Consider the following 15,803-nt stretch of genomic DNA (forward strand, 5'->3'; position numbering starts at 1 on the left):
TCAACAATTATTTATAATTACATATAAAATACAACTTAATGAAAGGAAATTCGATTGACAATATTAATGAATTTAAATGGACATTTATTTATTTATATATTTTCTAAAGTATTAATATTTTCTCAGGTTTTCTTCACAGATTTCCAAGAAACACTTGATGAACTCCAATGAACATCTACATTAGTTTTGTCCGGTCTTTCCCAACAGTTTTTTTTTAACCTCAACTGTTTGTGGCTGTCGAGTTCACATTTTCTTGCTCTTGAGAATAATGCACAGGGTCACAGGATGCCTTTTCTTTTTCAGTGGACACAGATTCTGTGTGCTGTAGTTCTTGGCAGTGTGACTCTTGGCTTGACCCTGAGCCACAGTGTGGAGTACATATTAAGTGCTTCGTGACCATGGAGGGCTTCTGTGGAGCTCCAGAGTGTTTCGAGCGTGGAGACTTGGATTTGTGAGGTCTCTTAGACGGCTTAAGCTTCTTCAAGTGTATTCGCTCTCTTGAGAAACTGATGTGTGGTCTGTTGAGCTCCAGGCACCGAGAGTCGCTCATAAGACTGCTACATGACGCATCACTCTCACAGTCATCCTGTGGTGGCTTCTTCTGCATTTTCAGAGCATTGTGTTTCTGAAAATCAAATACAAACCTGAGCATCTGGCATTGAATTCACTTTTTTTGTTTAAAAATTCCTTCTACATAATTTATACAGACATATTTCTCAGTATTTTAGCTGCATTACTTTCAGAGGACCATCTGATCAGACCATCATAAAGAGCTGTTCAGACATAATGTCAAAATATTCACTACCACCCGTCATTGAAAAAAAAAAAAAAAAGTATTTTATGCTCAACAAGGCATTTATTTGAACAAAAGTACAGCAAAACAGAAATTTTGTGAAATATTATTCATAAATATATTTTTTAATATAACTTACAAATAATGAAATAAATATGAATATATATATATAAAAATGTAATTTATTTCTGTATGTATTCCTGCTATACTCTTCAGTGTCATTCTATATAAATTCTAATATGCTAATTAGATGATCAATTATTATCAGTTATTATTGGTTCTTATTGAATTAAAAACAGACAATTTTGCTGATTTATTTTTGTGGAATCAGTGATACATTTATAAGAATTCTTTACAGAACAGGAAGTTCAAAAGAACAGTATTTATTTTCAATAGAAACCTTTTTTCTTTAAATGTCTTACATTGTCACTCAATCTAATGCATTAATTTAATGCAAATTTTCTGAATACAAGTTTTACTTTCCTCTTATTTTCCTCTTATCCCAAACTTCTGAACGGTAGTGTTTTCAACATTTATAATAAGAAATGTTTTTTGGAGAACTAAATCATCATATTGTAATGATTTCCTAAGAATCATGTGACACTGAACGCTGGAGTAATGGAATAAATTTCATTTCAAAATAAAATACATTAAAACAGATAACAGGAATTTTAAATAGTAGAAGATATTTCACAATATTATGTTTTTACTGTATTTCAATCAAAAACAGATGTGAACACGAGATTTTATTTCAAAAACATTACAAAAACTTACTGACCTCAAACTTTTTAACAGTGGTATAGTTAAAAAAAGAAAAAAATTAGAACAGCTTCAAAATTCATATTTGAGTTTTGACTGTGTGTTATTAATCCCAATCTGTCTGGCCATTACATTATTTGAGAGATCTACCACTTTTACACCAGGATATTATTGTAGTATCACTGATTTCAGATTTGCCTTAAATGACACATAAATTCATTTCAAATTCCATCGCGTTCCTCACCTGTAAGTTCTGGAAGTGCATAAGAGACCTGCAGTGAGTTTCCCGCGCAGAAGCCTCAAAGTGGTAGAATTTATGACACAGCTTACAGAGGAAGCCAGCGACAGGGACCACAAAACTAGTGCCTAAGGTCAGAAAGCAGTCAGGCCTGTCACATGAACTATTCTTTGACAGTCTACTCTAGAGAAAAGGTTAAAGTCCAGCACTCACCATACTGTGTGTCTGGATCATATGCCTCATAATCAGTCGTCTCTTCCAAAGCCATATCCCTATGACCAGGATGCTATTGACAAAATTCAAATACAAAAAAGAAAACTAAATCAAAAGAAAAGGGACTCTAATTTAGAAAAGCACATGATGTAATGCAACTAACCTTCTCAAACACTGCAATCTCTTCTTCATTTCTATCCTCCTCATAATCATCTTCCCCTTCAAAGCAGCCAATAGCATCCACCGTTATGAGCTCCTCCATAACCTCTGGGTCACCCTCGTTTCTTAACTGTAACAAATGTTGATATAAATAAGTTTTATTTGATTTCATTTAATACATTTTAGATTCAAATACCTACAAAATACCCACACAGACCTCCTCAACCCTCTGTTTGTGCTCAGGAGACTTCATATGCTCAACAAACTTGCGAGGAGTCCTAAAGTGGCGCTCACACAGGGTACAGAAAGGTCTCGAGGATACTTTTGCCATCTAATGAGATGACAAGACATAGCATTTTCATAAAAACAAACTCTGTGGATATTTCCACACACACATATATATATATAGTGATAAGATTTGGCGTTATCCGTTTTATTTCAAGGTCACCTTGTGTTTCTTAGTTCGTCTGTGCTCGATGAGGTCACCAGAGAAATGAGACTGACAGGTTGGACACCAGCGCTGATGACCAGCCCTCCTCTCTCTATTACAGAGCAAAAAACAATTGTGTTCTAAATAGTGCTTTGCAGTCTTTTTTCTAACAATAGGCAATGATCAATACTTAATATTTCATTTTTTTCATGTGACTAACATACAGTACACTAACAAATTACTGTAAATTTGGATTTTCTTTAAAAAAAAGTTTTATTCGTAAGGATGCATTGAAATCAAAATTTGCTTTTGATTAACCAAAAAATAAAATATGCTAGAATAAAGACGTTTTTTATTCTAAAACATATAAATGTTATGGAAGCCCGTTTCTGCCACTGAAAAAAAGATTAAAAAAGTGATTGTGAGTTTTTATCTCTCTTTATTCTTAAGTAAAAATTGTGAGATATAAACTCCCAATTGCGAGTTATAAAGCCCAATTCTGAGGGATAAAAAAATTAATTTGGATTTCTCACAATTCTTCCTTAATATTGTAATTCGCAGGTGTGTGCTATTAACTCGCAATTTCGAGAAAGTTAAAATTGCTAAATATAAATGGGCAATTTTGAGAAAGTCAGAATTTCAGAGTTTCTATCTCGCGATTCTGACTTTATTTTTCAGAATTGCTACTTTGTTTCTCAGAAATGCAAGTTTATATCTCACAATTCTGACTTCATAATTCGCAATTGCGAGAAAATAAAAGTCAGAATTGTGAGATAAAAAGTTGCAAATACCTTTTTATTTTTAATTTTTTTCGGTGACAGGAACAGGCATCTATACTACGTTTAGAGTCATTCACTACTTAAAGTCCTTACAAGCAACATAAAAACAAAGATTAGAGAAGTGTTTTAAAGTAGATTTTTTAAAAACTACTTGGGTAAAATCTTCTTGGGTATCTCAAGACTGTCACAGACTCAAAACTGTTCTGACAGTGTTAAATTGTTTGTTTATACTTATAACTAAGCTAAACGTACACACTACAGCTCTAAAGTGAAGAGAGCATTACGCACCTGTTTGTACCCTGCAGGGACTCCTGGGTGGGAGGTAACAGTGTGGCCAGACAGGTGTTGCTCAGACGCTGGATTTCCATCATACGCTGCTGATGATCTAAACCTGTCATGTGAGCCTGGAAGCCCTGCGAAGAATCAAACACTTCACTAAACACAATGATCAACCGACTCCTCTCCTCAGTAATGTGCAGTCAAGTCTTACCTGCTGGTCAGAACAGGTGACATTGCAAATGTAGCAGGTGAATTTAACTGTGTGTTTGCCCTCATGGCCTGCCCCTGCTGCCGTCTCTTCAGGTGAAGTGCTGAAGGCTCGACTCTCACTGCTACGCTGGATGGTCACCTTCAGACACGTACCAACACCCTGCACCTGAACCACAGTATTCCAGGTTCAATACAATATAAGCTCTTATTGATTAGGTTGAGGTGGAGTTCTTTTCAAAGCGGATAATGTCTTGTTGTGATAACTCCTATGGGTGGGGCTTCATGTAAACAGTGTTTTACAAATACCATTACAGCAGAAGCTGAAAGACTGGATACAGCTTTACACAGAGAAGGATGGTAAGCGATACTATAAGACTACCATTTAAAAGTCTGCGGTCAAATTCATATTTTATTCAGCAAGGATGCGTTAAAGAAAATAAGTAAGGGATAATCAACGGCTTGACGTGGAGGCAAAGAACCACCCGATGCGAAGTACATTTAAAATCCTTTAATCCTTGGCAAGCCGTTGATTTTCCCACTTATTCCTTGGTCATTTGCCAAGTTATAGACAAGTTAAAACTGGCATTTATCTTTGCAGCGCAATATATGCCGAATGGGTAAAAAGTTAAAAAGGGCTAACATACTGCCAGCTTCAAATCAGACTCAGCTGAAATAGTGCGGAAAGATTTTATTTGAATGAATTATAGCAGGAAAAGCCATGTAAACAGGTAGCCTGCTGTTTGTACAATCAGTGACCGTGAAACTGCAAATAAGAACTTTAGGAATGTACAGTCTGAAATGTCTTGTTAATGAATACCCAAGATTAACAGTTTACCCATAGTAAGATGATCTCTGGTATGAGCAATGTGAAAAATGATTACAGGTAACCCAGGAATCCGTTTATCCAGGGTTTAGGTTAACCCAGAGTTAACGAATTCAAGTGTGAAAAGCCCTTTTGAATTCTGAAACTTTTGATGATTTTAATGTTTTTATAGTACAATGACTTCTCAGATGTCAAAAGATCAGGGGAATTTTGATTTCTCTGTTCATGACCCCTTTAAGACTAGAGTAATGACAGCTGAAAATTCAGCTTTGGCATAACAGAAAACATTTTATTTATTTATTTTTGATCTGTTTTATATTCACATAAATGTAGCCTTAGTGAGGATAAAAGACTTCTTTCAAAAACAAAAATCTTACTGACCCCCAAAAGCACAACTAAATATGTATTAAAACACATTACATTTTTCTGAGGGTCACCGGAATGTGTTAAGTGTCAAATTATTATTTAAAACTGATGTTACTGTGAAAAGTCCATAGGTAATGATCTGTTACTGTAAAAATATGTTTTTACTGCACCTCTGCTGCTCTGTTCTGATCCCCACCGTCTTCTTCAAGCTGTGCAGTGCCATTATCATCCTCTGAATCATTTAGAAGGGAAATAAAAGACAATTCAACTTTTCAACACAACACAAGGCTACACAATATCTTTGCAGATCTAGAGTTGACAGCAAATTTCAAAAGTAAACATAGAGTGTGACATTTTCTGAGTAGATGTGTAGTTTGCATGAGGCTAAAGAGACAAACACAGAGAGCTGTACACTACAGTCAGTCACCAAATACCTTCATGGTCTGATATGCTTGCAGGGTTTGCTTTTGGTGGCTGCTGCATCTTATCTGCATTTGCAGAATCTTCCCCTAGTTCATTTGGTCTGTCCAAAAAAGGCAGTGAATTTTTGTTAGTGTATCACAAACACTGATTTATTTCAGTCTGTCTGCTTTAATATTACATTTATTGAAGATCACCTCTGAGTTCTGTGTTTTTTCAACGGAGGCTCTCCTTGTTCTGGGACTGAAGAATGAATTTGTCCAGCAGTACCTTTGGGATCATTTAGTGTATGAGAAGGAACACACAATTTGTGCACTGAGGATCTTTCCATAGAATTTGACAACATATTTTCTAATGAATGTTACCACTGGTAATAGTCTTAGTGTAAGTGGATGCATCTCCTCAGTGGTTTTGTGTGTACTCACCTATTTTTCCCATGTCTCTGTATTTGTTTTTCGCATCTGTCAATTACTTTTCCCAGCTATGTTAAGCACATTCTTCCTCTTTCCTTTTAGGTGCACTTAACTCTTCTTACAAAAAATAAAATAAATAATAATAATTGTGAAACATGCACAATGCTCCTTCACCTCACTTTGATATATACTGTAATATGATATAGCCTAATATAATAAATATATATGTTACACTGAATGATGGTGGAACATTATTTCACCCATATTTTGACATTTTATTTTTTTAAATGACATTTGACATTTTAAGATCAACATTAAAGCAGACACTTTAATGGCATTTAATATGCTTTCTATGTATATAAAATAACTTTTATAAATGTTGTTTATAGACACCAAAATGAGACTTCTTGCCTTATTTGTATTTATACAGTCGTGGTCAGAACTATTGGTACCCTTGGTAAATATATTCAACGCTGTGTAAATAAATCTGCATTTTTATCCAATTGATGTTTCATAAAAAATAAATTAAAAAACACCTACATAAAGACCTATGCTTTAATTGAAGTGAAAAAGGAAGGGGTGGGGGTGGTCACATTCTGAAAATAAAATAGTTTTCACCAAAACATGATAGACACAATTATTGGTACCCTTATAAATTCTTATGACTAAAATATCTCTAATACAGAGTCCAAATTCCCTTAATCATTCATCACAATGAGAAAAATCTAAGAATATAGTTCTGATGTGCAGCAAAAGATTGAGCTTCACTAATCAGAAAGTGACTCTAAGAAAACCACTAAAGCATTGAAAATCCCCATTTACACCATCTGGGAAATAATTAAGAGTTTCCAATTAACAGAAAATGTCACAAATCTGCCTGGAAGAGGACGTGTGTCTATTGTCTTAATGCAAGGCAAGGAGAAGAGTTTGAGCAGCCAAAGACTTGAGATCACAGCTTGAGAGTTTCAGAAAATAGTTGAGTCTTGGGGTTGGAAAGCCTAAAAATAATTTGGGGGGAGGGTTTCAAGAAAAAAACTGAAAACAAAATCCAGCATATTTATTTGCCAGACACTACATGAACTTCCAACAAGACTTGAATCTATGGTCAGATAAAACTAAAAAATTAGCTTTTTAGCAGCAAACACTCAAGATGGGCTTGTTGCACACAGGAGTAAAAAGTACCTTATGTTTACAATTAAGTATACTTCTGTATCTTCAATGTTGTGGGTCTATATATCTGCCGGAGGTCATGAATTCAATTAAATACTAACAGATAAAATATTTAAAACTGACTGTCCATGTTTGAAATCTTATAATGGGCCGTTTCAGTTCCCTGACCTGAACCCTAAAGAAAAATGAGTGGGGTGAACTGAAAAGAAGAAGCACCAACATGGAGCTGTGAATCTGAAGGATCTGGAGAGATTTTGGACATACACTACGTAAATAAGCCAGAGCAGCCTTCTTTGCTTTTAACATAAATAGTCCGTTAAATTATATTTAACATTACAGAGTGGTTCACTGATAACAGAGCGCGCAGGACATTATGACAAAGCTTTATGGACAGCAAGTGGCAAAAACTTGCAATGTACAGCATATACTGCGCACCTTATAAGTGTTTTAAACAACATTACTGAAATGTAGGAAACAGCTCACCATTTAATGTGAAAACAAGCTTCACTCCAGTATTTATGCCTCTTCCTCTGGTGCTGTGTGTGGCGCTTAAAGACAATTATCAAGAGTGCGCCCTCACTCGGCTCGGAAGAAGCATTGCATACTCATGAAAATGTATTTTTGCAAAATCACAAATTATTGTATGTGAACTGACAACCTTTGTATTAGTTCAAAACAGAAATTTAAGTCAGGGATAACACACAGTCAGCACTATCACAATAAACTCCAGAATGTAAAGTAAGTCGTTTAAAAAAAGTTTTCGTTTGAAGTCGTTTTAACATTTATTACATTAATTTTATAACTTGCTATGGGTTTGTAAAAAGTTACAAGCTACATAAGGACTAAAAAGCCGTCCAATTCGGTACTACCTTACTACCTTAAAAATATATATATTTAACACTATTAATTAGTTGTTTAATAGGACTATCCATTAAACAAAAAACTGTGCTAAGCACGTTTAGCTCGTATTCACATTAAGTCTTGAAAACGTTATTTCTGAATTTTCTCTGAACATTCAAAAAGGGTTTCAATGTTTTTATTTATTTATCTATTTTTATTTTTTAAGGGGGTTTTCTTGGTTATATGAATGTCGAACGTAACATTAAGTGGAAAGTTAAATTTCATTATTTATTACATGGAATATGTTTTTTTAATGCTAACATTTTAAGAATGTTGTAAAAGACCAGATAACTTTGAATGAACGTTCTAGAAGAATGCTGCTTCAGAATTTTGAGAGACCGAAACAAGAACGTTGGCCGCAGTTTTTAATATTTCCAGTATTAACAGAGAAAAACGGTTCCATCGATGTTTGAGGTATGTAAACGCACTCTTCAAGTAGGCTAATGTTAACTAGCTAACGTTATAAACATTAGCCTACGTTACTCTTAAAAAAAAAAAAAAAGCTTTTGTAAGACAAACACATATCATGGATTAAAAAATTTCACTTAGTTTAAGTAATATTACCTAAACATATTTATGCCTTGTGGTGTTTTATTTGAGTGCTGCTTAGGTCTGATTTGAATAAAGAACGGTTTGATTGTGTCGGCCCCCGGTGGCTGCTGAAGGTAATGCAGCATGCAGCGCTTCATCTCCGCATCGCTCCAGCAGCAGCAGCTGATCTCAAAGCGGTGGTGAACAGGAGGGAGGAGGACGTATGTCGATTCGCCAAGGTGCCTGGAAAACTGAAGGAAACGCTGCAAGGGACAGCTTTTAGATATCTCGGGGCCTGCCAATTAGGACTCCGTTCAGGGTCGATTACATCGGTTTTTCATTCACTGTGAAATAGAGCCTGTTATTTATCCCACAAGATGGGCAATCGGGGAATGGAGGACTTGATTCCTCTGGTAAACAGACTGCAGGACGCCTTCTCTGCCATCGGACAAAATGCCAACCTGGACCTTCCTCAGATCGCTGTGGTCGGCGGCCAAAGTGCTGGGAAAAGCTCGGTTTTGGAGAACTTCGTTGGGAAGTAAGTGACTTAAGACAAATTGATGGGCAGCATCACTGTACATGCTCGTGTATCCAGTGTTTCTGTATCATTATTTTGCCTTTCTTCACTGGACACAAGCATATTAAGTAATTACTAATTATGTTTATCATGATATCGAGGTAGTCATTCATGGAAGTGAAGAGCTGCTCTGTGTTAATGCGGTTACTCTTATAAAGCAGGTGCATTTGTTATGCATTGTCCCTTAAATGACAGAATAAAGCTGTTTTTACCATTATTTAATTCAAGCGGGGCAAGCAGCCCAGAAAACTTGCCTCGGTCTCTCGACATGCATTAGCCTACATTTGTTTTAGACAGCAGCCTCGTGAAGAAGAGTGACAGAATGATGCTCATGGCTGACGTGTGTGTGTGTGTCTGTCCTTGCGAGGCCGTCATAATATCGAGCTGCCAACCTGCACCGGCATTTTTGGGCATCCTATGCTCGAGCGAGCATTATGTATTAGGAAGAAAAAGTTATTATTATTTTTTTATGTGAAATATTGGGTCATATTTTGAATTTACAATCTAGAATAACATCTAATCACGTATGCTTCAGAAAATGGTGTTATGCTCTCATTCGAATGATTCAGGGTTGTATATAAAACGTATAAAGGCATTTAGAGGGTGCTGATATAAAAAAGGATTTAAGTCAAGGGTTTAATGTTCAGTAGTTGCTTGTATCGTGTATCAGAGGGTCATCTGTGAGCCACAGGCCTATTGTCTTCCCTGCTGTACGTTTTTCAAAATCCTGAAAGAATGCTAATGGAATTTGGTGAATAAGTTGAAACTAATAATATTGGTACAATTTGATCCTTTGATGGATTAGGTCCCACAAAATAACAATTCTGTCATCATTCACTCACCGTCATGTTTTTCCAAACTTGTATCTGATTGCATCTTTTGTCCATGCAATGAAAGTGAATGTTGACTGAGACTGTCATTTTGCCTTTTGTGGTCCATGGAAGGAAGTCATACAGGTTTGGAACGTTATTTGGCTCAAATGATGGCAAAATGTGTATTGTATATGTTATATCTAAACTACAATTTAATTCCATTCCATTCCATTTATTTATTTATTATCATCATTTTTTTTTATAACTAAGTGTAATGTTGGCGGTAAACAAGTGAATTCTGCTGTGGATGTGTGCACTACCGTTCAAAAGTAGTTACACTTTTTAAATGTTTTTGAAAGAGGTGCCTTATATTTGCTAAGATTACATTTATTTGATCTCAAATGCATTAAAAACAGCAATACTGTGAAATATTATTAAATTCTAAATAACTGTATTCTTTTTGACCACGTCATTAGTGTGTGTTTGGCTCACAGCCAGTTGAGCTTTGCTTGTGTTCAGGACCAAGGACAGTTCTTTCCAAATCTGTGAATGTGGCACTGTCTTGATTTGGTTAACATTATATGAACCAAGTATTTTTTTGGTAATAAATAAAATAAATAAATAAATAAACTATATATAGCGAGTATATGAGAAAAACTGTACTGCAAGCAATTAATTCAGCTCCATTTAAACATCATTATGTAGAGTTTCCCACTTAAAATAATTTTACGATTAAAGTTAGAAAATCTCTCATTAACTTGGCATTGTTAGTATGGTCACATTTCATAATACAAGTGATTATATCATTGTGTGCATAATGTCTTGGATCTATTTCATGTTGAATTGCACAGCTGATAGAAAATAACCTGTTTTCTAAGTGTCATGACAACGACAAAGCGTCTCTGATGCTGTTTCTCTGATGTTCTGATGCTCTGATGCTGTTACTTGTTTCAGGAAATTCAAATCTAAGTATCTCATTAGATCACTGTTAAGATCTCTGGTTTAGAAAACCAACCTAATACGTTTTGCTGATCTTAGCTGGCCATCAAGCTCTTCAGTCTGGTGTGGTTTGATAGCTTTAGGCACTTGCTCAGGCTAGTAGACCAGCTGAACACTTGTGGAGAGACCAGATAAGACCAGCAAACCACTTAGGCTGGTTAAAGCTTGTATTTCCATCAGAGATGTTTGTTTTATGTGTCAAATGTATTTGCAACACAGAGGGGTGTCGGAGTCAAAATATGCGTAGATCCCCATCATTTGCAGGTTGCTAGTAAGTCTAGCGGGTGATGTTGTGACGTTCTTCGCTGCCTCGTAGACCTTCATTGTTATTCAGCAGGGCCTTTACTCATTGTTATTGGTCACGCTACACTCAGAGCTCCGTGGACACTAAAGTGTCTGTCAAGCTTGTCAGCCACAAACAGATCCATTGACTGGCAGTGCAATGCTCACAGCTGTTACAAGGACAGACTTCACAATGCTCTACGAGGACAGCTGTTTGGCTTCAAATGTGGTGTGTTGCTTGGCTAGATTTACAGTTTTCACAACTGCAGTTCTACTGTAAACATGGCCCTTAAAGGGACCGTTCATCTGAAAATCATTTGATTGATGAAATAATTTTTATTTGATTATTAGTTGTCATTTATCCTCTAAATTCTTTTCTGAAAGATATTTTGAAGGTTTAGAGCAACATGAGGATTGGTTAATGATTTCAAGCCATATTTCTCCCAAAAAATTAAAAATTCTGTCATCATTTAGACACCATCAAGTTGTTTCAAACCTCTGTGAATTCTTTCTTCTGTTAAACATAGAAGATGTTTTGAAGAATGTGGGTAACCAGTCAGTTGGTCCCCACACTAACTTCAATAGTTGCTTTAAAAGGCTCTTCACAGCTATGCCATAGAAGAACCATTCAGTCAAATGTTCTTTAAAGAACCATCTCTTTCTTACTTTTTTTTATAATCTGAAGAACCACAGAGAAACCTTTTGTGAAACGTAAAGGTTCTTCAGATATTAAAGGTTCTTCATGCAACTATTATGACAAAAAAGGTTTTTCTATGGCATCGTGAAGCATTTTAGAGTGTATTTGTTTACCAACATTCTTTTGTGTTCAGCAGAATAAAGAAAATCTTCTTTTGGAAGAGGTTTGGAAAAGCTTATAAGGATGAGTATATAATGAGAGAGTTTTAATTTCTTAATGAATTATCCCTCTAAGAAAGAAAATGGCCTTATTTTTATGTATTTTTTAAGGTTCTGTTTTGTTTTGGAACCCACTGTATGTTTCTTTTATGCTTGATTCATTTCCACATAGATAAAACAGTTCTTTGGACTTGAGTGAATGAGTTGAATGAACATGAGCTCATCCACACTGACACTTATGGTGCAATTTATCAGACAGATGTCATTATGAATGAGACATGGCCTTTAAAACGGAGGCACATGCTGATGTGGCCTATACCATGATGACGTGACAATTAATTACGTGATGGTGCAGTCCAGTGGAAAGCAACTGGATGAATGTCATTAAACAGCCTGCTAGAGCAAATAAGACACTGGGTTTTTGTGTGTCAATAAATGGGAAGTGCAGCATTAAGCTGGTCATGGGTGCTTGTGAACGTTTGGTTTTATACTGCTTTGTCTTTAAATAGAGTGCGACATTGGCCCCCTTTTTTATTGTCATAATTTTTTCAATAGAGATTTAAATAAATAATTATATAAATATATAAAGAGTTCTGTTCCTGGAAAAAAATATTACAGACTCCCAAACTCTGCAATGGATTCAATGTGATTGTATTATGACAACATTTTTATTTTCACAACATTTAATATGTCTGACATTTTATTCTCATCACAGGAATAAACTACACTGCATTGTATTGTAAAATAACAATGCATCATCAAATGTTTATAATGTTCATAATGTTTGCATGGAACTGGTCTTATTAGAAGAGTTTAAGATAAGATCAATGGTCTGTAGTGTGCCTTAAAGGGGTCATATGATGCTTTTTTAAAGATCATTATTTTGTGTATTTAGTGTAACAGGAATACACCACAATAGTGTTGACATGCTTTAATGTTCAAAAAGCACATTATTTTTTAGTACTGTACATTATTGTAGGTCCCCTATGCCCCACTTATCTCAAACGCTGCTGCGTTTGTCTGACAAGAGCAGTCTGCTCTGATTGGCCAACTGACCCAGTGCATTTTGATTGGCCGATCACCGCAAGCACTAGTTGGAAATGTAATGCCCCTTTCCATAATCGCATGCTTCATCTTTCAAAATAAATGTAAAGACAGTTAATAATGTCGTTAGTTTTACCATCAGTTCAAGCCAAAGAGCAACAAAGTCACATGACAGAAACAGTGATGAAGCTCGTATGTGTTTACAGTACACAATCCAGGGACGGTTAAGACAGCTGACTCCACTGTGTGACCGTCTCTCTCTCTCTCTCTCTCTCTCTCTTACACACACATGTGCGTGCACACACACACACAACGCGCAAAACTCTGCAGTCTTATTGCAGTCTTATTAACAAAGCATACTTAAAGTAGCTGATTCAGAAGCACCAGATTGTGGTAGTAAGGTCAGAATTACCTGCTCTCCTAGGTTTACGAAGTGGTCGTCCATAAAATTTGTTGCTGTTCTGTTGTAAGTAATCTTAAAGATTCCTAAATGCATCTACTTTCTGAAGGCCAGATAAAGTGCTTTTGTTTTCTCATACACAAAGGAATCTCCCTGACATGGCTGCTTCAGCACTAACTGAGGTTACTGAAACCATGATTTCTTTCTTTGTGTGAACATTTGGGCGGCATTACGCAAATATTTCCACATAGTGATGTAGACATGTGGGGGGGGGGGTTTGAATGAGACTTTTTAGGGGGGCGTGGCAGAGTCTTAACTTAAGAATATCTCCTTGGATTTGAGACTTTAGTCTTTGCAACTTTGCAGATCTTCATGTACCAAGGGCTTGTAACACAACAAGGAGAAAGGAAAAATTAAAATCATATGCATCATATGACCACTTTAAAACTAAAAGGAACCCCATAGGAAGCTACAGTTACCTGTACTCTGACAAATAATGAACAATGACTAGATTTTTGCTGCTCTTGTATGAAAAACTCACTATAGGAAGTACTTTCTCAGTATTTTTCTAATTCCTACCGCTACATATATGTAGGTTTCCTTATATCCTACAAAATTTGGACTGTTTTGAGACTGACAACTAGTGAACGTAATTCACAGCAGTCAGTTAGTTGCCCTATTTATTATACAAACATCCTCATCAATAATCTTTCTGTAAATTACAGCACTTCAATGAGGATTCTAAAAGATTATTTGAGAAACTATTATGATAAGATATCTGTATATTACATCATAATTACTTTGTTAACAAGGTAGATATGAATTTCATAATTGCACTGTAAAAATAATGTAAATTACATTTGTTACCTAAAAAAAGAGAGAAATTAGATTGCGTAAAGGCTATGATTTAACCAAATCTAAATTCGAATTTTGTACTTAAATATGATCAAAATTCGAATCATATTCGAATTCAAAATGCATAATTTCAGTTAGGGTGAAGAACAGCTTTTGGCTTCTCTCTCCTAAGGCCACAAGAGGGCGCATTGAGCAAAATCTGTGAAAAAAGCATAATGTTTAAAATAATGTTTATAAACCAATTATTAATAATTAAGTTGATTAAACAACTATAACCAAAACAGCATAATGTATGTATGCATAGTTTAATACAAAGGGCAGAAAGCCAATCACACAGAGTACATTTTTCATTTAAAATCATATGCGATGCAGTGGGATGGGGAAAAAACTCACCATAAAGTCTTGAGATATGTTTTTAAAATGTTGAACTTACATTAATTTTGCATGACTTTCTAAACATGCATGCAGTGGGGATAAATATCCCTTTAGAAAATGCATGAAATATATGTTTTGTGTAAAGGGCTCGGTTTCAGTTTTGACCTAAACTAGATCTTCTCTGCATTGATATTCTCTTTTTCTGCAATATTTTGTTTCAACTGTATAGGCCAACATTCGCATCTCATGCGCCCTGACAAGGCAGCCTCCTTAATGCACACCTAAAATTCTAATGCAATGTTTTAGCATTCGAATGTGGATTTTTATTTTAAATTCAATGAATATTCTAAATTCAGATTTGTTTTAGACAGCCCTAGTGGTCAGTGGTGAAATGCTATTACATGTTTTTATTCTTTCTAAACATATCCAGTTATGTTGAAAGCACTTCTGCCTAATGGCCAGAACTCACAGCACTCTCTCACACTCCTTAGAGAGCTCTTTCTTCAACCAGATCTCCAAAGCTCATAACTAAGAGAGGCCTAGTTACGAATATATTGGCAGTAGACGTATATGAAAAATTGAACTAGTGCTACTAATATCTAGATCAAGTACAAAGCTGAGTTATGCAGTAAATTGCCAGAGCAGCACTAGCATTGACATGTTTTTAATTACCGTAAGTCAGTACATCTGTTTTTCAGGATGAGCTGTTTCAGTGTGAATATACACTGAGAGTCATCGTTAGATTAAAAAAGAAGAGTTTTTATTCATGGTAATTAAATGTATTACCTTTCATTGACAAGTAAAAGCAGTTTTAAACATAGTAGCATGACACTATAAAAATATTTTTGTTTTTTGCATTGCTTTGCACTGATTTGTTTTCTTCAGATTTTTAAAAAGAAAATGTGCATATCTTTATGTAGTATTTGTATGCTAGAAATTCACTTTGAAATTCTTTGCATATAAAAACAAAGTGACTCAATGAATGCTGCCTCTTTTTCTTTAAAGGGATTTTCTGCCTCGTGGCTCTGGTATTGTCACTCGGCGCCCCCTAGTGCTGCAGCTTATCAACTGCCCTACTGGTAAATATCTTGCTTGCATTAGAAGTAAGCCAAAAAGCTCTG

General features: G+C 35.5%; 2 protein-coding genes across 13 annotated transcripts in view; one reads left to right on the plus strand and one right to left on the minus strand.

Moving 5' to 3' along the window:
• Positions 1–67: 67 nt before the first annotated feature.
• ciz1b (cdkn1a interacting zinc finger protein 1b) lies at positions 68–7,627 on the minus strand. Of its 4 annotated transcripts, none has more exons than XM_052555382.1 (13): positions 7,536–7,627; positions 5,895–5,999; positions 5,667–5,739; positions 5,484–5,572; positions 5,220–5,281; positions 3,862–4,026; positions 3,660–3,784; positions 2,611–2,704; positions 2,380–2,493; positions 2,167–2,292; positions 2,004–2,076; positions 1,797–1,918; positions 68–625 (listed from the first exon to the last, which is right to left on the minus strand). In XM_052555382.1, the coding sequence occupies exons 2-13, from the start codon at positions 5,905–5,907 to the stop codon at positions 221–223; spliced, it is 1,461 nt and encodes a 486-aa protein (XP_052411342.1). In that variant the 5' UTR covers positions 5,908–5,999; positions 7,536–7,627; the 3' UTR covers positions 68–220. The 4 variants fall into 4 exon arrangements, with proteins under 4 accessions (XP_052411342.1, XP_052411341.1, XP_052411343.1 ...); XM_052555381.1 differs by having other exon boundaries at positions 5,895–5,996; positions 7,536–7,576; XM_052555383.1 differs by lacking the exon at positions 5,895–5,999 and having other exon boundaries at positions 7,536–7,621.
• A 1,026-nt stretch (positions 7,628–8,653) lies between these two features.
• Positions 8,654–15,803, plus strand: part of dnm1b (dynamin 1b) — a 40,942-nt gene continuing 33,792 nt past the window's right edge. For 7 of the 9 annotated variants that reach the window (XR_008154148.1, XM_052557712.1, XM_052557709.1 and 4 more), the window contains exons 1-2: positions 8,655–9,021; positions 15,688–15,761. Coding sequence is in view for 8 of the 9 variants with exons in the window: in XM_052557712.1 (XP_052413672.1) it covers positions 8,861–9,021; positions 15,688–15,761 (235 nt within the window). In the remaining variant the exon portion in view is untranslated. Of the gene's footprint in view, positions 9,022–15,687; positions 15,762–15,803 lie in introns of all 9 variants that reach the window. The other 2 variants (XM_052557713.1, XM_052557714.1) reach the window with 1 other exon arrangement.

This window comes from Carassius gibelio, chromosome B5, assembly GCF_023724105.1.
Source record: "Carassius gibelio isolate Cgi1373 ecotype wild population from Czech Republic chromosome B5, carGib1.2-hapl.c, whole genome shotgun sequence".
Taxonomy (NCBI): Eukaryota; Metazoa; Chordata; class Actinopteri; order Cypriniformes; family Cyprinidae; genus Carassius; species Carassius gibelio.

Coding starts and splice junctions, on each gene's coding strand:
- ciz1b (XM_052555380.1), bottom strand. CDS start 5,815: ATGTTGTCAAATTCTATGGAAAGATCCTCAGTGCACAAATTGTGTGTT. Junction 1,919..2,003: donor TGATCCAGACACACAGTATG/GTGAGTGCTGGA, acceptor TTCTGACCTTAG/GCACTAGTTTTGTGGTCCCT. Junction 626..1,796: donor TGCACTTCCAGAACTTACAG/GTGAGGAACGCG, acceptor TTTGATTTTCAG/AAACACAATGCTCTGAAAAT.